A 20667-nucleotide genomic window follows, 5' to 3' on the forward strand; every position below is an offset into this window, starting at 1 on the left:
GCTAGCATTTATTTAGTGCTCAAAAGTTTGCCTGCAGTTTTAGATTTGTATGAAGACCATTCCCTGACCCCGGGAGCTTGGGGTCTAAACAGATAGCATACAGAAGAAAATATTATTGTTATTAAATACATAGAGCCAGAATCTGAACTCAGTTACTTTGGATTTACTTCAGAGTATTCCCACTGTTTTACCTCAGCCCAGTGTAACAAACCAGAATCTGCCTCACTGCGTGTGGGGGTGGATGCCAATTCTATCAAGTTTAATAGTCGCAGAAGAGTTGTTTGATACATGCAATGTAATAGGATGGAGATTGGGTAGCAGATAACCCCCATTCCACAGCATATGCTGTGCACTCTCTAGTGAAGTGCTGTCATTCCTATTATAAACCCTAATATAAAGGGCCTTTAACTCAAGTGACTTGAAATCAGATTTGGCTGAAACTTTGCAATGGAGCTGTCAACCCAGATCAGTTGGTTGCCAGTTTTTTCGTTTGTTTCCCCCGACTGACTAGCCTTTTGTTTGCTGGCTCTCCCCTCCCCCGCCCTCCCTTTTAACATCTAGAGAAGCAGGTGGTTTTAAGACTGGATCAGGGCAAAAACAAAACAAAAATGCTAAAAGTGGAAGTAAGTGACCAATTCTATAGGTGGCTGAGCTGACAACAAGTAGCTAGCAGCGCAGGAAGTGATGGTACTGCATCAGGGCTGGGATCCTGGCCCTCGCAATTTAAGGCTGTAAATGTACAGGATTTAGCTATACCAATGTAAGCATCTTTATAGTGGTATAACTGAACTGAGTTATACAACTTCAGCTAGATCAGTTTCTAAACCAATATAGTTAAGATAGTCCAAAAACAGGTAAGTAAGGTAAGACTTTAAAGATGTCTTGCGTCGGACTCAATACATGGCTCAGGATAGCAGAATTTCACTTGGCTGGCACTACTAGGTCATGCTTTCTGACCTGATTCAGAATGGTGGTATGAGACCCAGTCCCAGTTCTTATTGGTTTAGCTGCTGCTGTTTCAGGCATGTGTTTTGATCAAATGTACTTTTAAAAAGGGCAATGATTTGAAGACTATAGGTCTTTCAAATCTTCTAGCACTATCCAATACTTGATGGTTCAAAAAAAAGAAGTAAATATGCCCATGATGCACTTGGATGAATTGGGCAACTTTGTACAGGGGGTGGGTGGAAATACTGCAGAACTATTTGTTTAGTCTGAGAGAGGTTCACCACATATACGTGTTAGATTACTTTCAAGCTTCCAGATGTCTCTGTTGGTGAGTTATGCTGCTTGCCAGCTGTTAGAAATAATCTCTGTAAATTAATTATAGCTGTTTCACCCATCTCTTCCCTCCCAAATGTGTGAAGAGCAAAAACTAATTGTCAGTGAAATATTTCCATTTCTCTGGGAATTCCATCCTGACCACTGGCAGGTTATATGTCCTGAACCATGAGATTTAGTTACCTACAAATGTTATTTTTGGTTATAAAAACCACCTTGTGCTTTCTTAAATTCAGATACAACATTTCACCTTATAAGTCAAAAGCAGCAAGAATAAAAATATTTAAACAGGCTGTTTTAAAATAAAAATATTTAAGAAGCTGGTGTATATTCATATTTTTTATTTATCTTTTGAAAAAAAAGTCCGTTAATCAAAGCTGGCTGAAGGTAGTAGAATAGTTTTTGATGTAAGGATCTCTGAATTTGGTATTTGTTAACTAGTCACATTTTCTAAGATTGTCCTACATAGAGCTGAGTGAATACCTGATTTTTCAGTTCAGGGGCTGAACTAAAATGATTTAAAAAAAAAAGTTCAAACCAAAACTGATTATTTTTTGTTGCCAAAATGAAAAAAAAATATTTCATGTGGGGCCAAAATAAATATTTCCTTGAATCTGAAATGAAATTTGTTGTTGTGTTTTGGGGTGTTTTATACTTGTTTTTCAAAACTAAACGTTTCAAAATGAAAAGTCAAAACATTTCATTTCAAAATGGACAAAACCACCCATTTCAGTGTTTTTTGAAATTTAAGAATTTTTTTGGCTGAAACTATTCACTGATTTCACCCCAAATTTGTGAATAGTTTTGGTGCCCCAGAGACTGCATATTTTGACAAATTTAGTATTTACCAAAAAAAATAAAATAAAGATGGCCAGCTAAACCTTCATTGCAGAAGTTGCTTATTTGCAACTCTGATGCTGAATTGGAGCACAATTCCCATTTTGGGGGGTAGGATGAGGAACTCAGATAAAGGAAAGTCAAGCCCAAACTTGTTACTAAAAACCAAAGCTTCTCCTGGGCATTTCAAGCTTCAACAACAAAGAGAGAAAGTTGGAGTTTTTGTTTTAAACACTGAAGTTAATGTTTGGGAACGGGGACAGATTGATTTCCCCTGCAACCAAAGTTCTCCGTTTTCTCCACAGAAGAGGGATTGCACAGGCAATGGCAGTTCAGACTTCCTCCTTCACCAATCTACCTCAGACCTGATGGGGGGCGGGGTGGGAGAACCATCTGTATGAATGATGGAGTTCAGGTTCCATGGCCCAATTCAGTGTTTGGCAATCTCAACAGAGAGAACAAATTGTGTTACCAGTTATGGTCGATTTTTTGTGATCTCTGCCTGCTAGGAACTGGCCTGAGACAAACTTATTGCACAAAGGCCACCCAGTGCTAACAACTGTTGGTTGTTCACTATCGACCTGCACCAGCTCTGAACCAGTGGTCTAGAGAGGGAAGTCCCCATAATCCAGTATTCATTACCTTGATTTATCTAGTCTTCCAACTTTCTCCACCATGCATTGTTATAATCCTCCACAATTAGGTTTTTATAATGAAAGTGCTAAGAGAACCTTCATCAGAATGGAGGTCGGAGGCCTTATTCTAATTACAGGTATATGACACCAGAAGCCAAATTCATCCCTGGTGTATTTACATTGAGGCCAATGGAGTTTTATTTTGCCCTACTTACCATGTTACTAGATGCACAATTAATGTGAGGCTCCATACCCAACTCAGGGGAAGGGGGGGAACAAAGATCTGCATTAGGACCTAGCAAAGGCAAATCACTCCTTTGCCTCTGAAAGGGGACAGAAAACAAAAGGAATGAGGTTTGGGTGCCTGTCGAACACGTACAATATAATCAGCTGCTGTGAAGAGCACTTGGGGTTGGCAGAATATTAGTGGTGATAGGGCCTCTAATCCTAGGATTAATCTGGGGAACTCGGTTAAGTGTAAAGAAGAGAAACAGAACATCAAATGCACTGGAATGATCATTTCTGCTTTATCCTGCAGCCTCCTAGACAAACAAATCCAACTTTGTGCTTCAAAGAAAAACAATAACCAACTGTATTAAATATAATACATCTCTCCGTGCTTGTGAGCATATGTGTGAGAGACAGAATGTTGTTATGGGCGCTGTTTGTTTAAACCTTTCCGCAGCAGGAGCGGGCACGGTAAATACACAGGCTGATTCATTAGTGCTCCTGACCATCTGCTCCTCAGAGCTTGGAGCAGAGGCTGAGCTCTGACTCCACAGGTCGGGTCAGAACGGGGTTTGACAGCAGTGAGGTTAGAGATTTACACATCTCCTGTGGCTGTTGGGTGTCAATCTTCTCAGTGATGGACAGGTTGCTTGCATTGGGGGCGGGAGGAAAGAGGACTAAAAGACACCCATAGTTCATCAGAGAACTGCTTGATAGAGTAGAATGTGCTTTTGTAATGTCTGCTGCTCCTTGTGGCACTAATTGGAGGAAATAGAGTAATGAGGTGCAAGTGAATAATGTCTACGGTTGCCTTTGCAAGGTCTGAATAAAATTTGATCCTAACTTAAGCACTTTGTTGCTGTCCTAGGCAAAACATGGACTTTGTAGACTAATCAGCTAATCTTTAAGATGGAAATCAAAGGCAGGGTCATATAGCACCCTGCTAGAAGCATAAGGAGCTCTGAAGTGTTGCATAAGGTCCTTAAGACACCTGAAGTGCAATCAGGATGGGCTAGTGGTATTAAGGGGGGGAGGATTGCAACCTGGTAGGATTGGGGATGAATTCAAGCTGCAGTTATCTAGCCACCCAATATCCACTGGAGGAGAGGAGGAAATTGCATGCAGACTTCCAGCTGTGCCCACCTCTGAAATTGCCCCAAACTGAAAAAACTTAAAGGCCACAGAAATTCTAATTCCTCTCAGTGATATTTTTCCTGCAAAACATAAGTGTCTCCTGCCAAAACCTCCAGATATGTCCCTGATAAACCAAGAATCTTAGATTATTATAGCTATCAAATCAATAAAAAGCCCCTTTGCAACTTGCTTTAATTAGTCCCTTTTTTAATTTAGAGTATTATCTTTACCTGCTTCCATAAACGGGCTCTGATCCTGAGCCTTGTATGTGTCAGATTTGCCCATCTGCTGTCAGTTGTCACCAGCCTTCACTACTCTTTTCCTCTGGGCTTGATCCTGAGAGGGGCCAAGCAGCCGCAATTCCCATTAGCTTCAGCGGGAATGATGGGTGCTGAGCACCTCATGGAATCAGGCCCGAATATGGAAACACTGCCAAACCTCTTTTCTTGCTGTCAGTCTTTTGTCACTTTACCTATGGCCTTATCGTGTTCACTTTAAAATCAATTGGAGTTTTGCCACTGACTTCCAAAGGAGCAAAGTCAGATTCCTTCCAAACCTGCAGTTGATGTCAGCCGCAGTAGGTGTGACTGAAATGCCTTTCATCCTAGTCCCTCTGTACCACAGGTGTTTGCAGTACTTGCAACAAAATCTGAACCCCCCCAAAATCTGAGGTTCTTGCTTTGTGTGTGTTGGTATTGTAACACCGGTCTAGATTGGGGTGGGGGAGATCTACAGAACACTGAGGTTTGTTTTATTATTTGTGGATTTTCATTTCATTTAATTTCAAATGCATTTTCATTTAAAATTGTCCTATTTTTCTAACAAAATCTTTCAGTTTTTAAAATTCAAAATTTTATTTCAAGGACCAATTTTAGTATCAAAATGTGATTTTTGTATTGAGGCAAAATCTTCCATTTGTATTGGTCAAATTTCTTTACTATTATAGTACTTATTTTGTGCAAAACAAAATTTGTGCCCCCACAAAATGGCAGTGTTGACAATAATCCTAGCAATCTGACCCCGGAAGTAAAACCATTACACCTGCATGGGGTTCCATTGACTCCAGTCACATTGTGTGTGCAGCACAAGGGCCCAAGCAAATCAGATTGCAGGAACAGGACCATAATTAATATTTCACAATAAAAGTGAGGTGGCACTAATATTTGTATTTGTCACAGCCCAGCTCAGAACGTGTTTGGGTTTTTTTTTAAATATAGTATTTTTCCCCTCAACTAGCCTGCTAGTGGTTTTCTGTTTTGTTTTTTTCCTGGCATGGAGATCCACAGAGGGCTACATTTGTATTTTTGTGCAGCTTTCATCATTCACAACAGATGTCTAGCTCATTTAAAACATTCAACATCTCAACAGTTAATAAGTAATTTCACCTACAAAAATATATATACACTTCATGCTATAATACACAAAAGTGGTTTATCTGGCAGAAAAGCAAACAACTTCCCATCTTCATTAAGGGCCAAATTCTGCTCATATAAAAGTCAATTGCAAAATTTCCACTGACTTTACTGGGAGCAGGATCAGGCCCTAGAAACTATCTGGTTTTGTTGAGGTGTAGGGCTTTTTCATTTTGCATCCAGATTTTTTTTATACCTTCCATCTCCTTTCACCCCAGTTGAATAACCAGTCCAGCTCCAGTGTCTTGTATTTATATTCTTTTATCTTGCCAGACTTTAATCTCTTTTCTCAGCTAGCCCCTCAATAAACCTGTAACTGGTTCTCTGACCTTCATGCCCTTACTCCTCTTGGTATTTCAATTCCTAAGCAGTTTCACGTCTGATGCACAAGGTCATCCGCCTATCGCTCACTAACTTGGATCATGTTCCCTCTCAATGGCTATGGTCTGAGGACTCAATTCTGCAAGGTGTTGAGCACCATCAACTCCAGTGCACTAAGCACCACTTAAGAGTTTCTCAGCACCTTGCAGGATCAGACCATAAATTATGTTTTCAGCCCCAGGGGTAATTTTTAGAGATGGATCCCAAACCCAAACCCTGGAACCAAACACCCTTACATTTGGGGTAAATATTTATCAGGCTTTGAACATTATAGAGATGAGCCTGCTGCACTCAGCTGAAACAAAACCTTAGTTCTGAACTCACCTGGACTTTGGAGAAGTTCAGATCTGGATTTGAACAAAATTACCTTAACCCATTTCTAGATAGATCATGCTCTCAAGCGGATATTCTAGATATAATAGCACAAGAGTGCTTCTGATTGGTCAATGTAAATCTGTACTCAGATTAGGCTACTGCAGTTTGCTCTGCCACCTGGGGGTGTGGTCTCACAAGCTAAGCAGGTCTGGTATCATCATTACACAACAGAAAAAATAAGTGACCAAAATACAGCATGCAAAAAGAATAGGAAAATGGAAACATCAGATTGCCATGAGAATAATCAAACCAGCCATGAATGGTAGTATGCGACTTGGGGGTGGATGTGACTTGCTTGATGACTATTGTGAGGTTGTACCCAACTAGTGGTAAGTCAACTATACAGAGTGCCCCTCTCATGGCTGGGCATGACATCGCAATTCTCCCCTGTCTGGCAGCCCCTACAGACAGTTGCTGTAGCCCTGTGGCGGTCTGCCTCTTTTCATAACTCAGCCCTCCAGCCAGATTGCAATTTAGTCCAACCCTTTGAGTTTGACAGACAGTCCAACAGAAATAAATGTCTAATCCCTCTATCCAGTCTGCCACCATCAATCCTGAGTCCAGTGGTCCATATGCCTTTTTCTCAGGCCCCTCAAAAGTCCTTGTCCCCTTATATCAGGGACTTCACACCACCTTCCCCAGTGGCTGGTAGGAGAACCCAGGCCTGCCCTCTTCATTGGGTTCCAGTCCAGAGACCCCAAGACAAGCAGTCAAGGCTCACCCCACCAAACTGCTTACTGCCATCTCTTTTTCCTGCTAAGCCTTTCCCTGGGCTGTCTTCACCCTGCAAGAGTCATCTTGTTCCTTCTATGCCCCCTTCCTACCCTACCACCAGGAGAGAAACTACAGAGTTGCTTTCCTCCCCCACTGCAGCACCCTTCTCTTTTAAAACTTCCTCTGTTTGCATCACCCAGCCCCTCCCCACCTGGGTTTCATCATTAATTAGGCCTGACCCACCCTCCAGGTGCAACCAGGTGGACTAATTGGCCTCTACAGCCCACATTAACCCTTTCATCACCTGTGTGGGGTAGGCACCCCATCACCCCCACCTCCATCTTCTCGCATGTTCACTTTTCTTTAAACTAGGTCTGCACGTGTCCTGTTACAGCATTTAATGCACAATTAATAAACCTTATTGTATCTTCTACAGCTAGACTGGGCCCTGCACTGGGTACCCATTATGGGGCATAAGGTGAAATATGGACCTCCTTCACACCCTTGCGTGGGCTATGCAGACTTTGGGTTCAGATGTGTAGGAGTAAGCAGGCTACGCATCCGCTACTCCCCTCCCTTCAGAACAGGTGTGTGGGACGTGGGTAGAGCCTTGTTCCTCTTCCTCCTGCCCCTAAACACACCAGCCCACACCTGAGCCAGCGAGATGGGTGTCCTAATTTGCTGCTACCCTATCCCAGCAGTAAATTGCTGCCCCCTAGAAGGAGGCGGAAGCAGGAAGAGAATGGTGCCTGTCAGAGGCCCCTTTCTTTCCTTGTAGTGCTCCAGGGGCAAGACTGTTGCGTGTCACTCCATACAAAATGCTTATACCGTGTATGTTTCTGTTTTGCAGTGATTTCATTGGTGCTGTTTTTGCATATTGTGTTTTCTCTTTTATTGTCCATATCCCTTGTTATGTTTTGACTGTGATGTTTTCCCCATGATGTTTGTCCCCTGTGTGAACTTGCCTAGTCACTACTTAGAAAAGAAGCCTCTCCAGGGAAAATCCAGAGGAAAGTGACCCTCTGAGGCCTAGTCTACACTGAAAAGGCTTTCTAGTAAAGCTGCAGCAGAAAACCTTCCCAGTGCAGATACAACTTTCTGGGCAAAAGAGGGCTTTTGTCAGCACTGCTTACAGAGATTCCCTGAATGAAATAAACCATGCTGGCAAAATCCTTTTTTTTTTTTTTTTTTTAAAGAGTATAACTTGTGTCTGCAGTAGGCATTTGCTAGTGTAGAAATGTTGTTAAAACAAACAACATCCCTAAAGGATATTAGTAAACAGACAAAAGTTTCTAGTGTAGACCTGGCCTTAGTGGCATTTTTCCTTCTTATATGGTTTACCCTGGTGTTAAGAGGCACTTCGCTAGTGTTTGTGCCATCTTTCAGATGAGAGGCAAAACCAAGGTACCAGCACTATTACCTTTTTGTTTATCCCAGTAAGATAAATTAGCTGTCCTAGACTCATAGACTTTAAGGCCAGAAGGGACCATTGGGATCATCTAGTGTGACCTCCTGCATCTTGAGGTGGTATGGTCTGCACCTAACCCATAACCTCTGGCTGAGTTACTGAAGTCCTCAAATCATGATTTAAAACATCAAGTTACAGAGAATCCACCATTTACTCTACTTTAAACGAGCAAGTGTAATGGTTTCATGATGATTAAGTTGTGAGCGTACTGCAGCAGAACACTGCCATAAGTTGTATCAACATATGAGAATGACCCAATGCTAAATTTCTCCTACAGTTTCAATTGGATGTGGGTTTCTTCATTTTCCATCAGACACTTTCATATAGTGCTGCTGTGTATTGTTAAATAACTCCTACATTCCATCCAATAGGTGTCTGCATTTCAGTAATGAATGCAAGTAATTCCTCATTATAGAGAGAGGGTAGGGAGTTGGATGATTGCTCTATATTATATCTTAAATTATACCAGTATGCTATAAATACACCCCCCCACACACACAATGGAACATAAGCCTTACCATATGGGATCAGGCCACTGGTCCATCCAACCAACTACTGGCCAATGTATTTTTTTCCTTCAAAGGAAGATGGGAAAAACCATCACAAAACACTTGGTCAGTTGTGCAGTGCTCTAAATTCATACCTGACCTCTGTAAGTGAGTCTGAAGCATAGCATTGATCCCCCTTATTCTTCTTGCAGAGCTGCAAGTGTTGTTAAAAGGCAATAAAATAATCAAGCCCCTTTTGTTTTAAAGATTAGCTGAAGTGTCAGTTTAATATCAAATGTCTTATACCAGGAGAAGAGTTTGCTAGTCTGATAATTTTGCTCCATCTCTATCTACTACTGTCCTTCTGTGGTTGCAGCGGCCTCTGGTTCTTTGCACACAGCTGTATTAAACCAATATCACTAAAGTTACAAAGTCAAGCACTCGAAAGTTAAGAAATGCCAGAATTAAGGTTGCCCATGCAATGTGAATTCAGCTCCCTTGGGCACGTGTATTGTGACACAGTCTTTAATTACACAGGCAACCTTAATTCTGGCATTTCCTAACTTTTGAGTGCAACCGTAATAATGTTCCTTTTATTGTAGGTTGTGGGTGAAGTTTCCTATATTTTTAAAAACAAACTGAATAAACAAATTCCAACACATGACATCACTGACACCCACACAGTTCATCAGCAGGGCTGAAACCTTTAGTTCCACTGCACAGACCTTTGCCATTTGAGCTAATGGAGTCCATGCTAGCAATAGGGGATTCTCATCCACTCTGTGGGCCAGCACTACAGGGGGATGAAACGCACACTTTGCCAATGAGTTTCAGAGATATTTGCTGACAGCAGAGGAATGTTGGGTTTCCTCCCTGGCTCTGGAAGGGAATGTGCTGCAGTGGGCATAGACCCCAGTGCCTGCCCATTCCCACCCAAGCTTGAGCTTTTCTGCTCCATCCCCTCCATCTTGTCCCTGTCACGGTCCTGTCTCTTCCCAACCTCTGGCTCCTTGTCTCAGTCCCAGTCTCCACTCCTCAGGCTTCTCATCCCAGTCTCCGTGCCCAGCCAGTCCTAGTCTCTCTCTCCAGTTTTATGTCTAAATCCCAATCCTCCCTCTCCCCCCTACACCCAGTTCCAATCTTCCTCCCTTGTCAGTCCAAGTTCTCCTTTCCCAGCTCCTCATCCGATATGTCTCTCCTCTCCTCCAGTCTTGGTCTCATCCAGTCTCAGCCAGTGTTTTAACATGGGCAGAACACCCACCTTCTCTCTTAGCCTCATCTTGAAAATGGCTGAACCATTTTGTCTGAAATTTTCCAAAAATTTCAGCCTGAGAGATACCCAGCATGTCAAATTTCATCCTGAAGGGTTAAAATGTGGTAATGTTATAAGCAACTGAAAACAGGATGTTGTCACAGGAAGTGTGGGCAGCCTGAATAATAGGTGGCACTCCCAGCCCCATGTTTAACAACACTAAGGCTCACTTCTTCTCTTATTGTTGTTCATCTTCCAGGAGAACCCGTACCTGTGCAGCGATGAGTGTGACGCTTCCACCCCTGACCTGGCCCACCCACCAAAGCTGATGTTCGACAAAGAGGATGAAGGGCTGGCCACCTACTGGCAGAGTGTGACCTGGAGCCGCTACCCAGAACCCCTGCTGGCTAACATCACACTTTCCTGGAACAAGAGCATTGAGCTGACAGATGACATTGTGGTGACCTTCGAGTACGGACGCCCTACCATCATGATGCTGGAGAAGTCTCTGGACAATGGGAGGACTTGGCACCCATACCAGTACTACGCGGATGACTGCATGGAAGCCTTTGGCATGCCAGCCCGGCGGGTCAGAGACCTCTCTACCACCAGTGCCAACAGGATCATCTGCACAGAGGAGTACTCCCGCTGGGCGGGCTCCAAGAAGGAAAAGAACGTGCGTTTGGAGGTGAGGGATCGCTTTGCCATCTTTGCTGGCCAGGACTTCAGGAACATGGACAACCTGTACACCAGGCTGGAGAGCGCCAAGGGCTTGAAGGACTTCTTCACCGTGACTGACCTGCGGATGAGGTTGCTGAGACCGGCACTTGGGGGCACCTATGTGCAGAGGGAGAACTTGTACAAATACTTCTATGCTGTCTCCAACATTGAAGTCACCGGCAGGTAACAGTTACTATATCTATTTTTGTCTCTCTTCTTGAAGGGATGGGGAAGGAGACCTTGTGTTAATATTAGGAAGAACCAAACTATATGCATTTGTCGACCCATCAGATCATCAACTTAGTATTTCTCCCCTTCCTCTCCACTTTCCCAATTCAAGACAATATCAGCATTTGAGCAGATGGGTGGCATGTCCCGTAATGGGATTACACATGAGCCTCCTGAAGGAAGTGCGAGTCTGCCATGAAGATTTGCTGAGTCCCTGCACTCAAACACAATAGCCAATCTAGCGGCAAGAGCAGGGGATTGAAGAGTTGGGAAGTGAGTGTTCTGAGCTCTATTCCCAGCTCTGCCACTGACTTGCTCTTTGTCCTGGGCCAAGTCACTCAGCCCCCCTCTTTCTCCACTGCCCCCCACCAATAAAATGGGGGTATTAATGTCAATATTATTAGAGTGTTTTGAGGTTTAATTAACATTATAAAGCACTTTGAAATGAAAATCAGCATAGAAGTGCAGGAGGCTCTCTGGATATGCAGACATAGGCTTTCCTTCACCCCAACCAGAGGGATGGCATAAAATATGCCAAAAAGTTGATCATCTTCACCCTGGAAGAAGGGATGCCTCTGAATATTGATTGGGTAAGTTTGAGTTAGGTCAACAGCTTCCTCCAACCCCTTCACCGATCTCCCTTCTTGCTAGCACTGCTGCTCTTCTTCCCATCAAACTATCTGACCCCAAACCCATTTAGCAGCGCAGTCTATCAGGTAGCACAGTAGGTTGTTGGGAAAGGCCAAACACCCACTCAGATGTGACCAGAGATTTAACAGTGTTAATTCAAGGGATCACAAATAAGAGATTCATCTCCCGGGCTAGGGGCCTGGAATAGCATCCACTGAAAATCTACTTTGCCCTGCTGCTCTATGCACACAAGTCTTCTTGTAACACCTCAGTCCTGACCTTCATTACCTGCTGCTATTATAGTCCCGAGCACCGACACAGCTCTACCAATTCACCTCAGTCCTGACACCTACTCTGCTGCTATTCCAGCCTTTGGCCTCTCCCGAGGGAGACATGTACAGACACACAGGAGGACAGTCTCTGCTCTGAAAACCTCACTAAGGTTAAGATGATGAGTGACATATGAAGGCTCGGGGGGAGGGATACTAGGCTCCAATCACTGAACGCCATTTAATTTATGATGCAAGTCAAGATTTGAACCTGGCTCTTCAGAGATGATGGTCTACCCCACTGAGCCCCACTCCCAGGCTGTCAATGGTTCAGTCACATGGGGCCTTTGTGAAGTTTAATCCCACTGGCAATTTTTTTGTTTCCCTTGGTTTCAGTGCTTATTTCTCTGTGCAATGCCATATGTTACATTATGACATCAACCGAAAAAGCAAAGTAAGGTGGAAAAGCGCCGAGCTGGCTAATTTCCCATCCAGCTTGTGTGAGACTTGCAAGCAGGAGGGAAAAAATCCCACCCAACTAGCAAGGCTCTCAACGATCACCAGAGTGACAGAAGAGCATCTTGTAGCATTTCCAAACTGCTTGCTGCTAAGATTTGCAAGTAGAAATGTTTGGGAGGTGCCACCATGGTTGGGTTTTCTGAATTCATGCCAAGAAAAAGGAAACCATGCAAAGAAACGAAAGGGTCCCTCACTTGGGGGGCAGGGGGACAGGGTGATGCAGGGAGCACAGTAGGTGCACTGTATTAGGGGAGAAGTTTGGCTACCAGATTCATAGCTGCCCTGATTCAGCAATGGGCTGCCAGTTTATTAGCAGAGGCTCCCACAAAAGTTTTCCCCTTTAGCTGCCAATGCAGCCAGGTAACCACTTATGTTTCTGCTCACAGGGAGAAACTGTGAGAGGCTGGGGAACCTACGTGTCTGTTTTCCCCTTTCAACAAAGATACATTCTCAGCTCTATAACCCAGGACACAGGCAGCATCACTTGGGACAGACTTTGAGGGTGTCCTTGCTGGGCACAATCCGTTCTGTTCCAAAGGCAAAATAAATAAGTAAAAATCTGCCCTTCAGAAGTATTATTCTGAGCCTCTGGCAGGGATGACTGAGCAATGTCCAGTGAGTGGGTGACTCCAACAGAGACAGGAAGTCACTCCAACCCTCCCTTCTGTTTGGCGGTGGAATTTTAACCTGGGGGGGGGAGGGGCCCCATCTGATGGCACATCCCTGCCCTGCTCTCTGCATTAGCAGATTTCCCTCCATGTCAGGCTTGTGTAGAACGTAGGCTGTTTGGAACATGTGGGGAGGAGGGAAAAGAACTGAGCAAGAGAGAGAGGAAACAAAGGGACAGGGCAAGAGGGCGAAAAATGGGAAGTCGAGTGAGGAGATGAGGAAGGTGCCTAGACCCGCTTCTCTTTTCCTTGCCCTTATTATGAGGGAGCGGCTTCACTCCCTCTCCTGCGAGTATCTCCCTTTCCTCCTTCAGCCCACTTGGGGGTCTGCTTCTCACAGGGTGCGCTCGCTGAGAGCTTGGGGTGGAAGCAGCCGGTGTGGGTGGTGGTGGCTACTGACAGCAGTGGCAAAGCCATGGTAATCGAGTCACAGCTCCAGTAAGCACACTCTGAATGACTATGTTGGCAAGACAGTTGTAGGTGGTGTATCAATCCATCACGTTTGGTTGGACGGTGGGGCCATGACATGTTTGGAAGGAGTCTCATCTCTGAAAGGGGTAAATTAGGATCAAATACTTGGTGCCTTTGCATAATGGCCTTTGGGTTTCAAAAATGTATAAACTTTGTACCTGTTGTGTGGGCAACCCAAGATCGAGTATTATTTATACAGTGCTGTCAGTGTACGTGGTCCAACCAAAACGATCCTGCCCCATGGAGCTTACAGCCCAGTTGAGATTTGCCTACTGTCCAATTATTCATCATAAGAAATGCTATAGCCAAACACAGTGTATTTTACAAACATTAACTATCTAAGCCTCATAAACACCTCTGTGAGGCAGGCAAGGAGTAGGAGACCCAGCTAGAGAGGTCGTGTGACCTGCCCAGGGTCACAGAGCAAGTTGGTGTCACAGCTGAGATTAGAACTCAGGAGTCCCTTGCTCCCACTTCCATACTCCGGCCACTTCTTTTTTCCCTTTGAAGAGCCAAACAGCCTGGATAGAGCCCCTCTGGATGACTCATAAGGCTGAGGAGTAACTGTGACTGCACTTCATAAATGATCTGGAGAAAGGGGTAAACAGTGAGGTGGCAAAGTTTGCAGATGATACTAAACTACTCAAGATAGTTAAGACCAAAGCAGATTGTGAAGAACTTCAAAAAGATCTCACAAAACTAAGTGATTGGGCAACAAAATGGCAAATGAAATTTAATGTGGATAAATGTAAAGTAATGCACATTGGAAAAAATAACCCCAACTATACATACAACATGATGGGGGCTAATTTAGCTACAACGAGTCAGGAAAAAGATCTTGGAGTTATCGTGGATAGTTCTCTGAAGATGTCCACGCAGTGTGCAGAGGCGGTCAAAAAAGCAAACAGGATGTTAGGAATCATTAAAAAGGGGATAGAGAATAAGACTGAGAATATATTATTGCCCTTATATAAATCCATGGTACGCCCACATCTCGAATACTGTGTACAGATGTGGTCTCCTCACCTCAAAAAAGATATTCTAGCACTAGAAAAGGTTCAGAAAAGAGCAACTAAAATGATTAGGGGTTTAGAGAGGGTCCCATATGAGGAAAGATTAAAGAGGCTAGGACTCTTCAGTTTGGAAAAGAGAAGACTAAGGGGGGACATGATAGAGGTATATAAAATCATGAGTGATGTTGAGAAAGTGGATAAGGAAAAGTTATTTACTTATTCCCATAATACAAGAACTAGGGGTCACCAAATGAAATTAATAGGCAGCAGGTTTAAAACAAATAAAAGGAAGTTCTTCTTCACGCAGCGCACAGTCAACTTGTGGAACTCCTTACCTGAGGAGGTTGTGAAGGCTAGGACTATAACAATGTTTAAAAGGGGACTGGATAAATTCATGGTGGCTAAGTCCATAAATGGCTATTAGCCAGGATGGGTAAGAATGGTGTCCCTAGCCTCTGTTCGTCAGAGGATGGAGATGGATGGCAGGAGAGAGATCACTTGATCGTTGCCTTTTAGGTTCACTCCCTCAGGGGCACCTGGCATTGGCCACTGTCGGTAGACAGATACTGGGCTAGATGGACCTTTGGTCTGACCCGGTACGGCCTTTCTTATGTTCTTATGTTCAAGGACAAAGGGCGGCTTTCACAAATGGCCTGAGAGGTTCCAGGATTTTACTCACGTGAGCAGGACTGAGGGAGCGATGTGTTTGTGTGAACCCTGAGCCCTCCTGCAATCATTGAGCAGTGTAGTGTAGGAGGCACTGAAGATTTACTCTGAGCCCCACTCAGAGCATAGCAGAAGGGGCTTCTCCTCTCCACCCCCCTGTACTTGTTAAAATAAAATAATTGGTATCGAATATAAATGTGCTGGAGCTTTTTTCACATTCAGTGGAATTGCTACAGCTGTTGGGACTTTTCCCTTCTCTTCTCACTGGGTACTTCATTTGATCTCTGTCCCTCCTTTCTGTGCTGCGTAGGGTTCTCCACTCTGGTATTTTTCATTCTCTCTGGTATTAAGAGGAAGGTAAATGAGACCTTCACAGCACAGAAGGTTTAAAACAAAATCCCAGCCCTTGTGTTTGTGTGGAGTTCCACTTACTCAATATTTGCCATTCAAGCTTCGGCTTTTGAGCGAGGCGCCTCAGAAGCTAAAGCCAGCTCTGACCCCAAACTTAATGAGATTAACGTTTGATTTATTTATTTGTTCTTTCCTCAAACAAGTAGAAGCCGCAGTGGGTTGTGTAATGTGTCTCTAGGGCTCATAGGGAAGGGGAGGATGAAGAGAAGGGAGGGTTAGACTACAAATGACCAGTGGAAATTACAGCACTATTTTAAGTAGGGGGACAATTACTGATGGTTTTGTTTTTGCTTTTTAAATGTCTGAAGAGCTCCCTCCTGCCAGAGCTGGCAGGCTGCCTATGCCTGCTGCAGAACAGTGGCATCTCTGCTCCCCTGGTCCCTCCACTCACCTCCAGTTAACATTTCAGCTGTGCAGGGTGACTTCACAAGCACACTGGTTTGGGTGTTTTCTGAGTACTCTGAGTTTTCTGTGGGTGGGGAGAGAGAGTGGGCTGAAATCAGAACTGTTTACACAGCCTCTTCTCTGCTTCCAAACTTTAGGCCTGCTGATAAAATGAGACCCAGCTTTGAGCTACCTTTGCTCTCCCCTCGTCTCAAACTAGCAATTGTTCTGTCCTTTCCCCAAGAGGACAGGCCCTTCCTTCATGGGCCAGATTGAGGGTGGAGAGGCAGAGGTGTCCCTCAGTCTGGCTTGCCCACAGCTGCCAGCTCTGCAACTGAAATACCAAGAGGGTGGTGGGAGGAATTCTTGCTTGTTGGAGAGGAGCCATGGCTGGGTGGTGGGTGTGAGGGAGTCTTCATCTAAACTGACTCCCTCCCCGCCAGTCCCTTGGTTACTTCAATTCCAGCCAGCAGTTTTTCCCTGACAACTAATCTAATACTGACTGTAAGTGAAGCTAATTAGGACGCAGGTATTTAAAACCAAATCAAATCCTGTGTACATCTCAGCAAGGAAGGGTCACCAGGTGCAAGTAAGGGGGAAACCGATGTGAGCCTGATATAAACACTGCACTGGAAAGAGAGATGTAGCTAAGAATACCCAGGACTGCTTCAGTGGGCTGTAAGGAGGAGGGGAGGGTATTGAATGATTCCAGGGCAAGGGAGTGAATACTTGTGTGCAGAAAGGGGCAAGTGCATAGATAAGATGGTGTATTACGTTGGGGATCAGGAAAGGAGATTACAAAGGAAGAGGGAGACTATAATTACAAAAAAATAAACATTTTTAAAACCAGAGGGAAAAAAAAACAACTTACCTGCACGGTGTTGGATCCAGTGACCTGCAGATCTGGGCAGCCAGTTGGATGAAGGTGGACCATTTCATGTTAGGAACAGCAGTCTCTGTGGGCTGCTCCTCCATATTACAAATGAGAGCAGCTGCAGTCTACTGCAGTGGGTGTGGTTCTGAGGCATAGGTTGCTCGGGTGGCTTTCAGGTGGGCAAAATTTAGGCACCTCTCCTTTAATTAATAGTCCATCACCAAGTTTCAGGCTGAGTGGCCCTCCGATCAGTTAACTAAGACTGGCAACTTTAACTGACGTCCAGCATCTTGGTATAAAGTGACTTCATTTGTGATACTGATGAGATTGGAGTACAGAGGCAGCTAGCCAGTTTCCAATTGGCTTTAACAGTCAGGAGAAGAATTTGATCATCACTTAAACAAAACCCTTTGTCACCAACACAGCACATGAGTCAGTGGAGCTTTCATAGATTCAAAGGCCAGAAGGGACCATTGTGATCATCTAGTCTTCCCTCCTGTATCACACAGGCCAGAGGACTTCCCCACAGTAATTCCTACAGCAGATCGTTTAGAAAAACATCCCATCTTGATTTTAAAATGGTCAGTGATGGAGACTCCACCACTGTTCCAATGGTTAATTACTCCCACTGTTGAAAATTTACACCTATGTACTTCTGTCATTAGACTTAGCTCATGAATTCAGTGCAGTTTATCTAATTCCTCCGCAGGACAGTGTGTTCCTGTTACAGATACTGTGATGCTGTTGGATGGGCCACCCCAGAACCCGTAGTCCTGCTGGTAGGTTACACAAATCCTCCTTCGGTCAAGATGGCATTTCTGCAAGCTCCTGGGCTCTCCCAGCAACCCTCCCTTCCCCCCATTCCAGCTTCTCTAGAAGAAAAATCATCACAGGAACCTGACAAAACTTCCTGGAACGAGAGCAGGGCAGAGGTTAAAAGGACTCAGACTAATGGAAGCTGTTGGCCTCATTCTAACATCCACATTCTGTAGGCCGCAGCACTTTTCTGGGGACCATATGTATCCTGGAGGAGAATGTGGGGCAATCCATTGAAGCTCTGGGTAGGCTTGGAGGTCTTCATTTTGTGGGTGCTAAGTGTGGTGTTGGCTGGAGCATACTATTGACTCTGCTTTCCCCCCCAGCGCATACACATGCACCCCTCTCCATCTGTACCTTTACATCCCACTAGCTCAGCTAGGTCTCTCTCTCAGTTCACGTCTGGCAGTTTATTTTTACTCTCTTGCTCTTCCTTGGTGTTCTTTTTCTTCTTCCATCCTGTCCCTATTGATCTGCTGAGTAACTGGAGATGCACAGAACTTAGGACAGGAATAGAAACGAGAAAGCCCTTGGCCTGCATGTGTATGTGTGTGCGCGCGTCAGACGGGGTAGTGCAAGGGAGGGAAACGGAAAGACCTTTCCACACAGCTCTCTGTTCGTAGCTTAGTTCTCTGCTCAGAACAGCAACCAACCCAGTTAACCATGTGAGAGTAAATGAATGAGGCTCCTCGTCTCTTTTCCTGTGTGCAGAGTCACAGGGGGCTTGTCAGGTAGGTGAGATAGAAAAGGCCACACTCTGCTCCTATCATGCAGCATCTCTTTGGGGTAATTTTCTCCTCTCTTGAATGTCAGGCACAGCAGCATTCACTAGGGCACACTCCATCACAGAGGTATTAATAAGCAGTAATTGAAGTTAATGTGCCGTAGCCAGGACACAGAGATTCAGTTATGAGAAATCAGATTTGAGAGAAGTGAATCAATTTCAGACTAATTAACAGATTCCTCTCTTTCTTCCTCTCCCCTTTTTTTCCCCTTTCTCTCTTTCTTTCGCTCTCTTTCTTTCCAGACCTAAGTAGTCCTCTGAGAAAAATGTGCAATGTGAGCTCAGAGATGTTATTTATATTACAAAATGCACATGTGAAATAGGCTTAGAGAATAATAATACCTCGACTGCTGGGCCTTTGTCAAGCCAAGGATTAATTAATTAGAAGAGATGATTTTCGGTTTTATAGCTTGTTTGTTTTAGGTTCCCCGCCTCTCCCTTCACAATTTGTTTTCTTTCTGTGAAGGTTCTTTTGTTGGTGGTGGGTATTTTTTGGTTTAAATTTTCCACCTCCCAATGGTTTGGTTTGCAATTTTTTTTCTCCTGTTGTTTCATGCTGCTGTGAGGTACACACTTTTACACATGGATTCCCTGCCAGGGTTGCATTTCTTTCTGTTTGAATAAGAGCATAGAGTTTGCCATAGCAGACCAAAACACTAGTCCACTATCCTGCCTCCCGCAATGGCCAGTACCTGCAGCTTCAGACTCAAAGGAACGTGACCCTCCCCAAACAGCCCCATAGTGCAGCTGGTTAATTGTCCCCTGTTGTTCACATGCAGGGGGTTATTCTTTGCTGCCCTCCAAATCATCCTGTACCACAAAACATGATAGTTGGTGGTACTAGATATAACATCTTGCCTAAAGAGAGACAATTACCCCTCTGCTCAGCTGAGCTGCAGCCTCCTGATTCTGTCCCTTTGTATGGTGCAGTGGCCACAGCCCTTTGTGTTTTCATATTGAGGATCCAGACTGGAATCTGGAAATCGGTACACCTGTGTGAAATGAGTTCTGTTTGGTCTCAGCCTGTCTTTCAGTGCATGGAATTTCCTAACCCTCTGTCTATTTAGAAAGTTGTAGGAGAATCTCTACATGTGTAGAATCATCGCTTGCTATCTTCAGTCATCTGACAACTGCTACAGGGTTGCTTTAGAAGTGAGGTTCTTAGATTCTGAAGAACAACTGACAAGTGATCAGACATGTTTTACAGAGGACTGGACGGGGGACTGGGAGCAGCATCTCCACCTGTTAGCAGCAGGAAAAATACACATGGGCAAAATATTGTAAATACATTTTGGGCTTCCCTCTGCTGAGATGCTGCTACTGAGTACAATGTGCCTACCACTCTTCCCCTGCACTGTTCTTGGGATTCTCAAGAGGTGTGGTATGTGTCACCCATGTTAGGGGTAACTGGCTCCCAATAAACTATAGCATCCTGGTTTTGAGGATTGCCAGTCAGCTAGTGAGAGTGTTCTGATGATGCAATATTCCATTGGCTGAGTGTGTTCCCTCTCACTGCAGGAGGATTGTGTGGATGGAGTTTCTTTGGAAATGGTCTGAACTGGAATTAACTCTAGTTTAAGAGAAATCTGGCTCCAGGCCGTATAGTTAAATTAAGTTATTAACTCACATCAGCTGTTTGCTTATATTTCCCCAAGACTCTTAAATGCTATTACTGTAATTGCTGCAAAATGGAGGAGAGTCCTTGCAGGCTTGCAGTAAGAGGGGGAGAGAGTGGGAGACACAGAAAGCTCCTCCTTTGTCCAAGCACTAGTGACACTTCATCAATACCAGCCGAGAGATGCCCAAGGTCCTATTACCTGCCTCTGGCTTTGTTTTGTGGAGCCTTCTTTCCTTTTGTTGCCGAGTTGTGTCCGGTCCTGAGCAGATAATAGAATTTCATCGATAGACTGAGGAGGTGATGTATGTTAAAGCACTTAATATAAAGAGACTTCTACAGGAGCCCAAATTAAATTTGGCCAATGAACTCAATTGCAGGCATTATTGTGTTC

General features: G+C 44.3%; 1 protein-coding gene and 1 long non-coding RNA gene across 4 annotated transcripts in view; one reads left to right on the forward strand and one right to left on the reverse strand.

Annotated features, from left to right (window-relative positions):
- LOC123352625 overlaps positions 1-17168 on the reverse strand; it is a 29993-nt gene extending 12825 nt beyond the window's left edge. The window contains exons 1-2 of the long non-coding RNA XR_006574244.1: positions 17056-17168; positions 16192-16269 (exon numbers count right to left, since the gene is read on the reverse strand). This is a non-coding gene — a long non-coding RNA (uncharacterized LOC123352625). The remainder of the gene's footprint in view (positions 1-16191; positions 16270-17055) is intronic.
- Positions 1-20667, forward strand: part of NTNG2 (netrin G2) — a 73663-nt gene that overhangs the window by 22893 nt on the left and 30103 nt on the right. For all 3 annotated transcript variants that reach the window (XM_044993034.1, XM_044993037.1, XM_044993036.1), the window contains exon 3: positions 10465-11108. In XM_044993034.1, the coding sequence (XP_044848969.1) occupies positions 10465-11108 (644 nt within the window). The remainder of the gene's footprint in view (positions 1-10464; positions 11109-20667) is intronic.

The sequence above is a fragment of the Mauremys mutica genome, chromosome 18 (assembly GCF_020497125.1).
Source record: "Mauremys mutica isolate MM-2020 ecotype Southern chromosome 18, ASM2049712v1, whole genome shotgun sequence".
Taxonomy (NCBI): Eukaryota; Metazoa; Chordata; order Testudines; family Geoemydidae; genus Mauremys; species Mauremys mutica.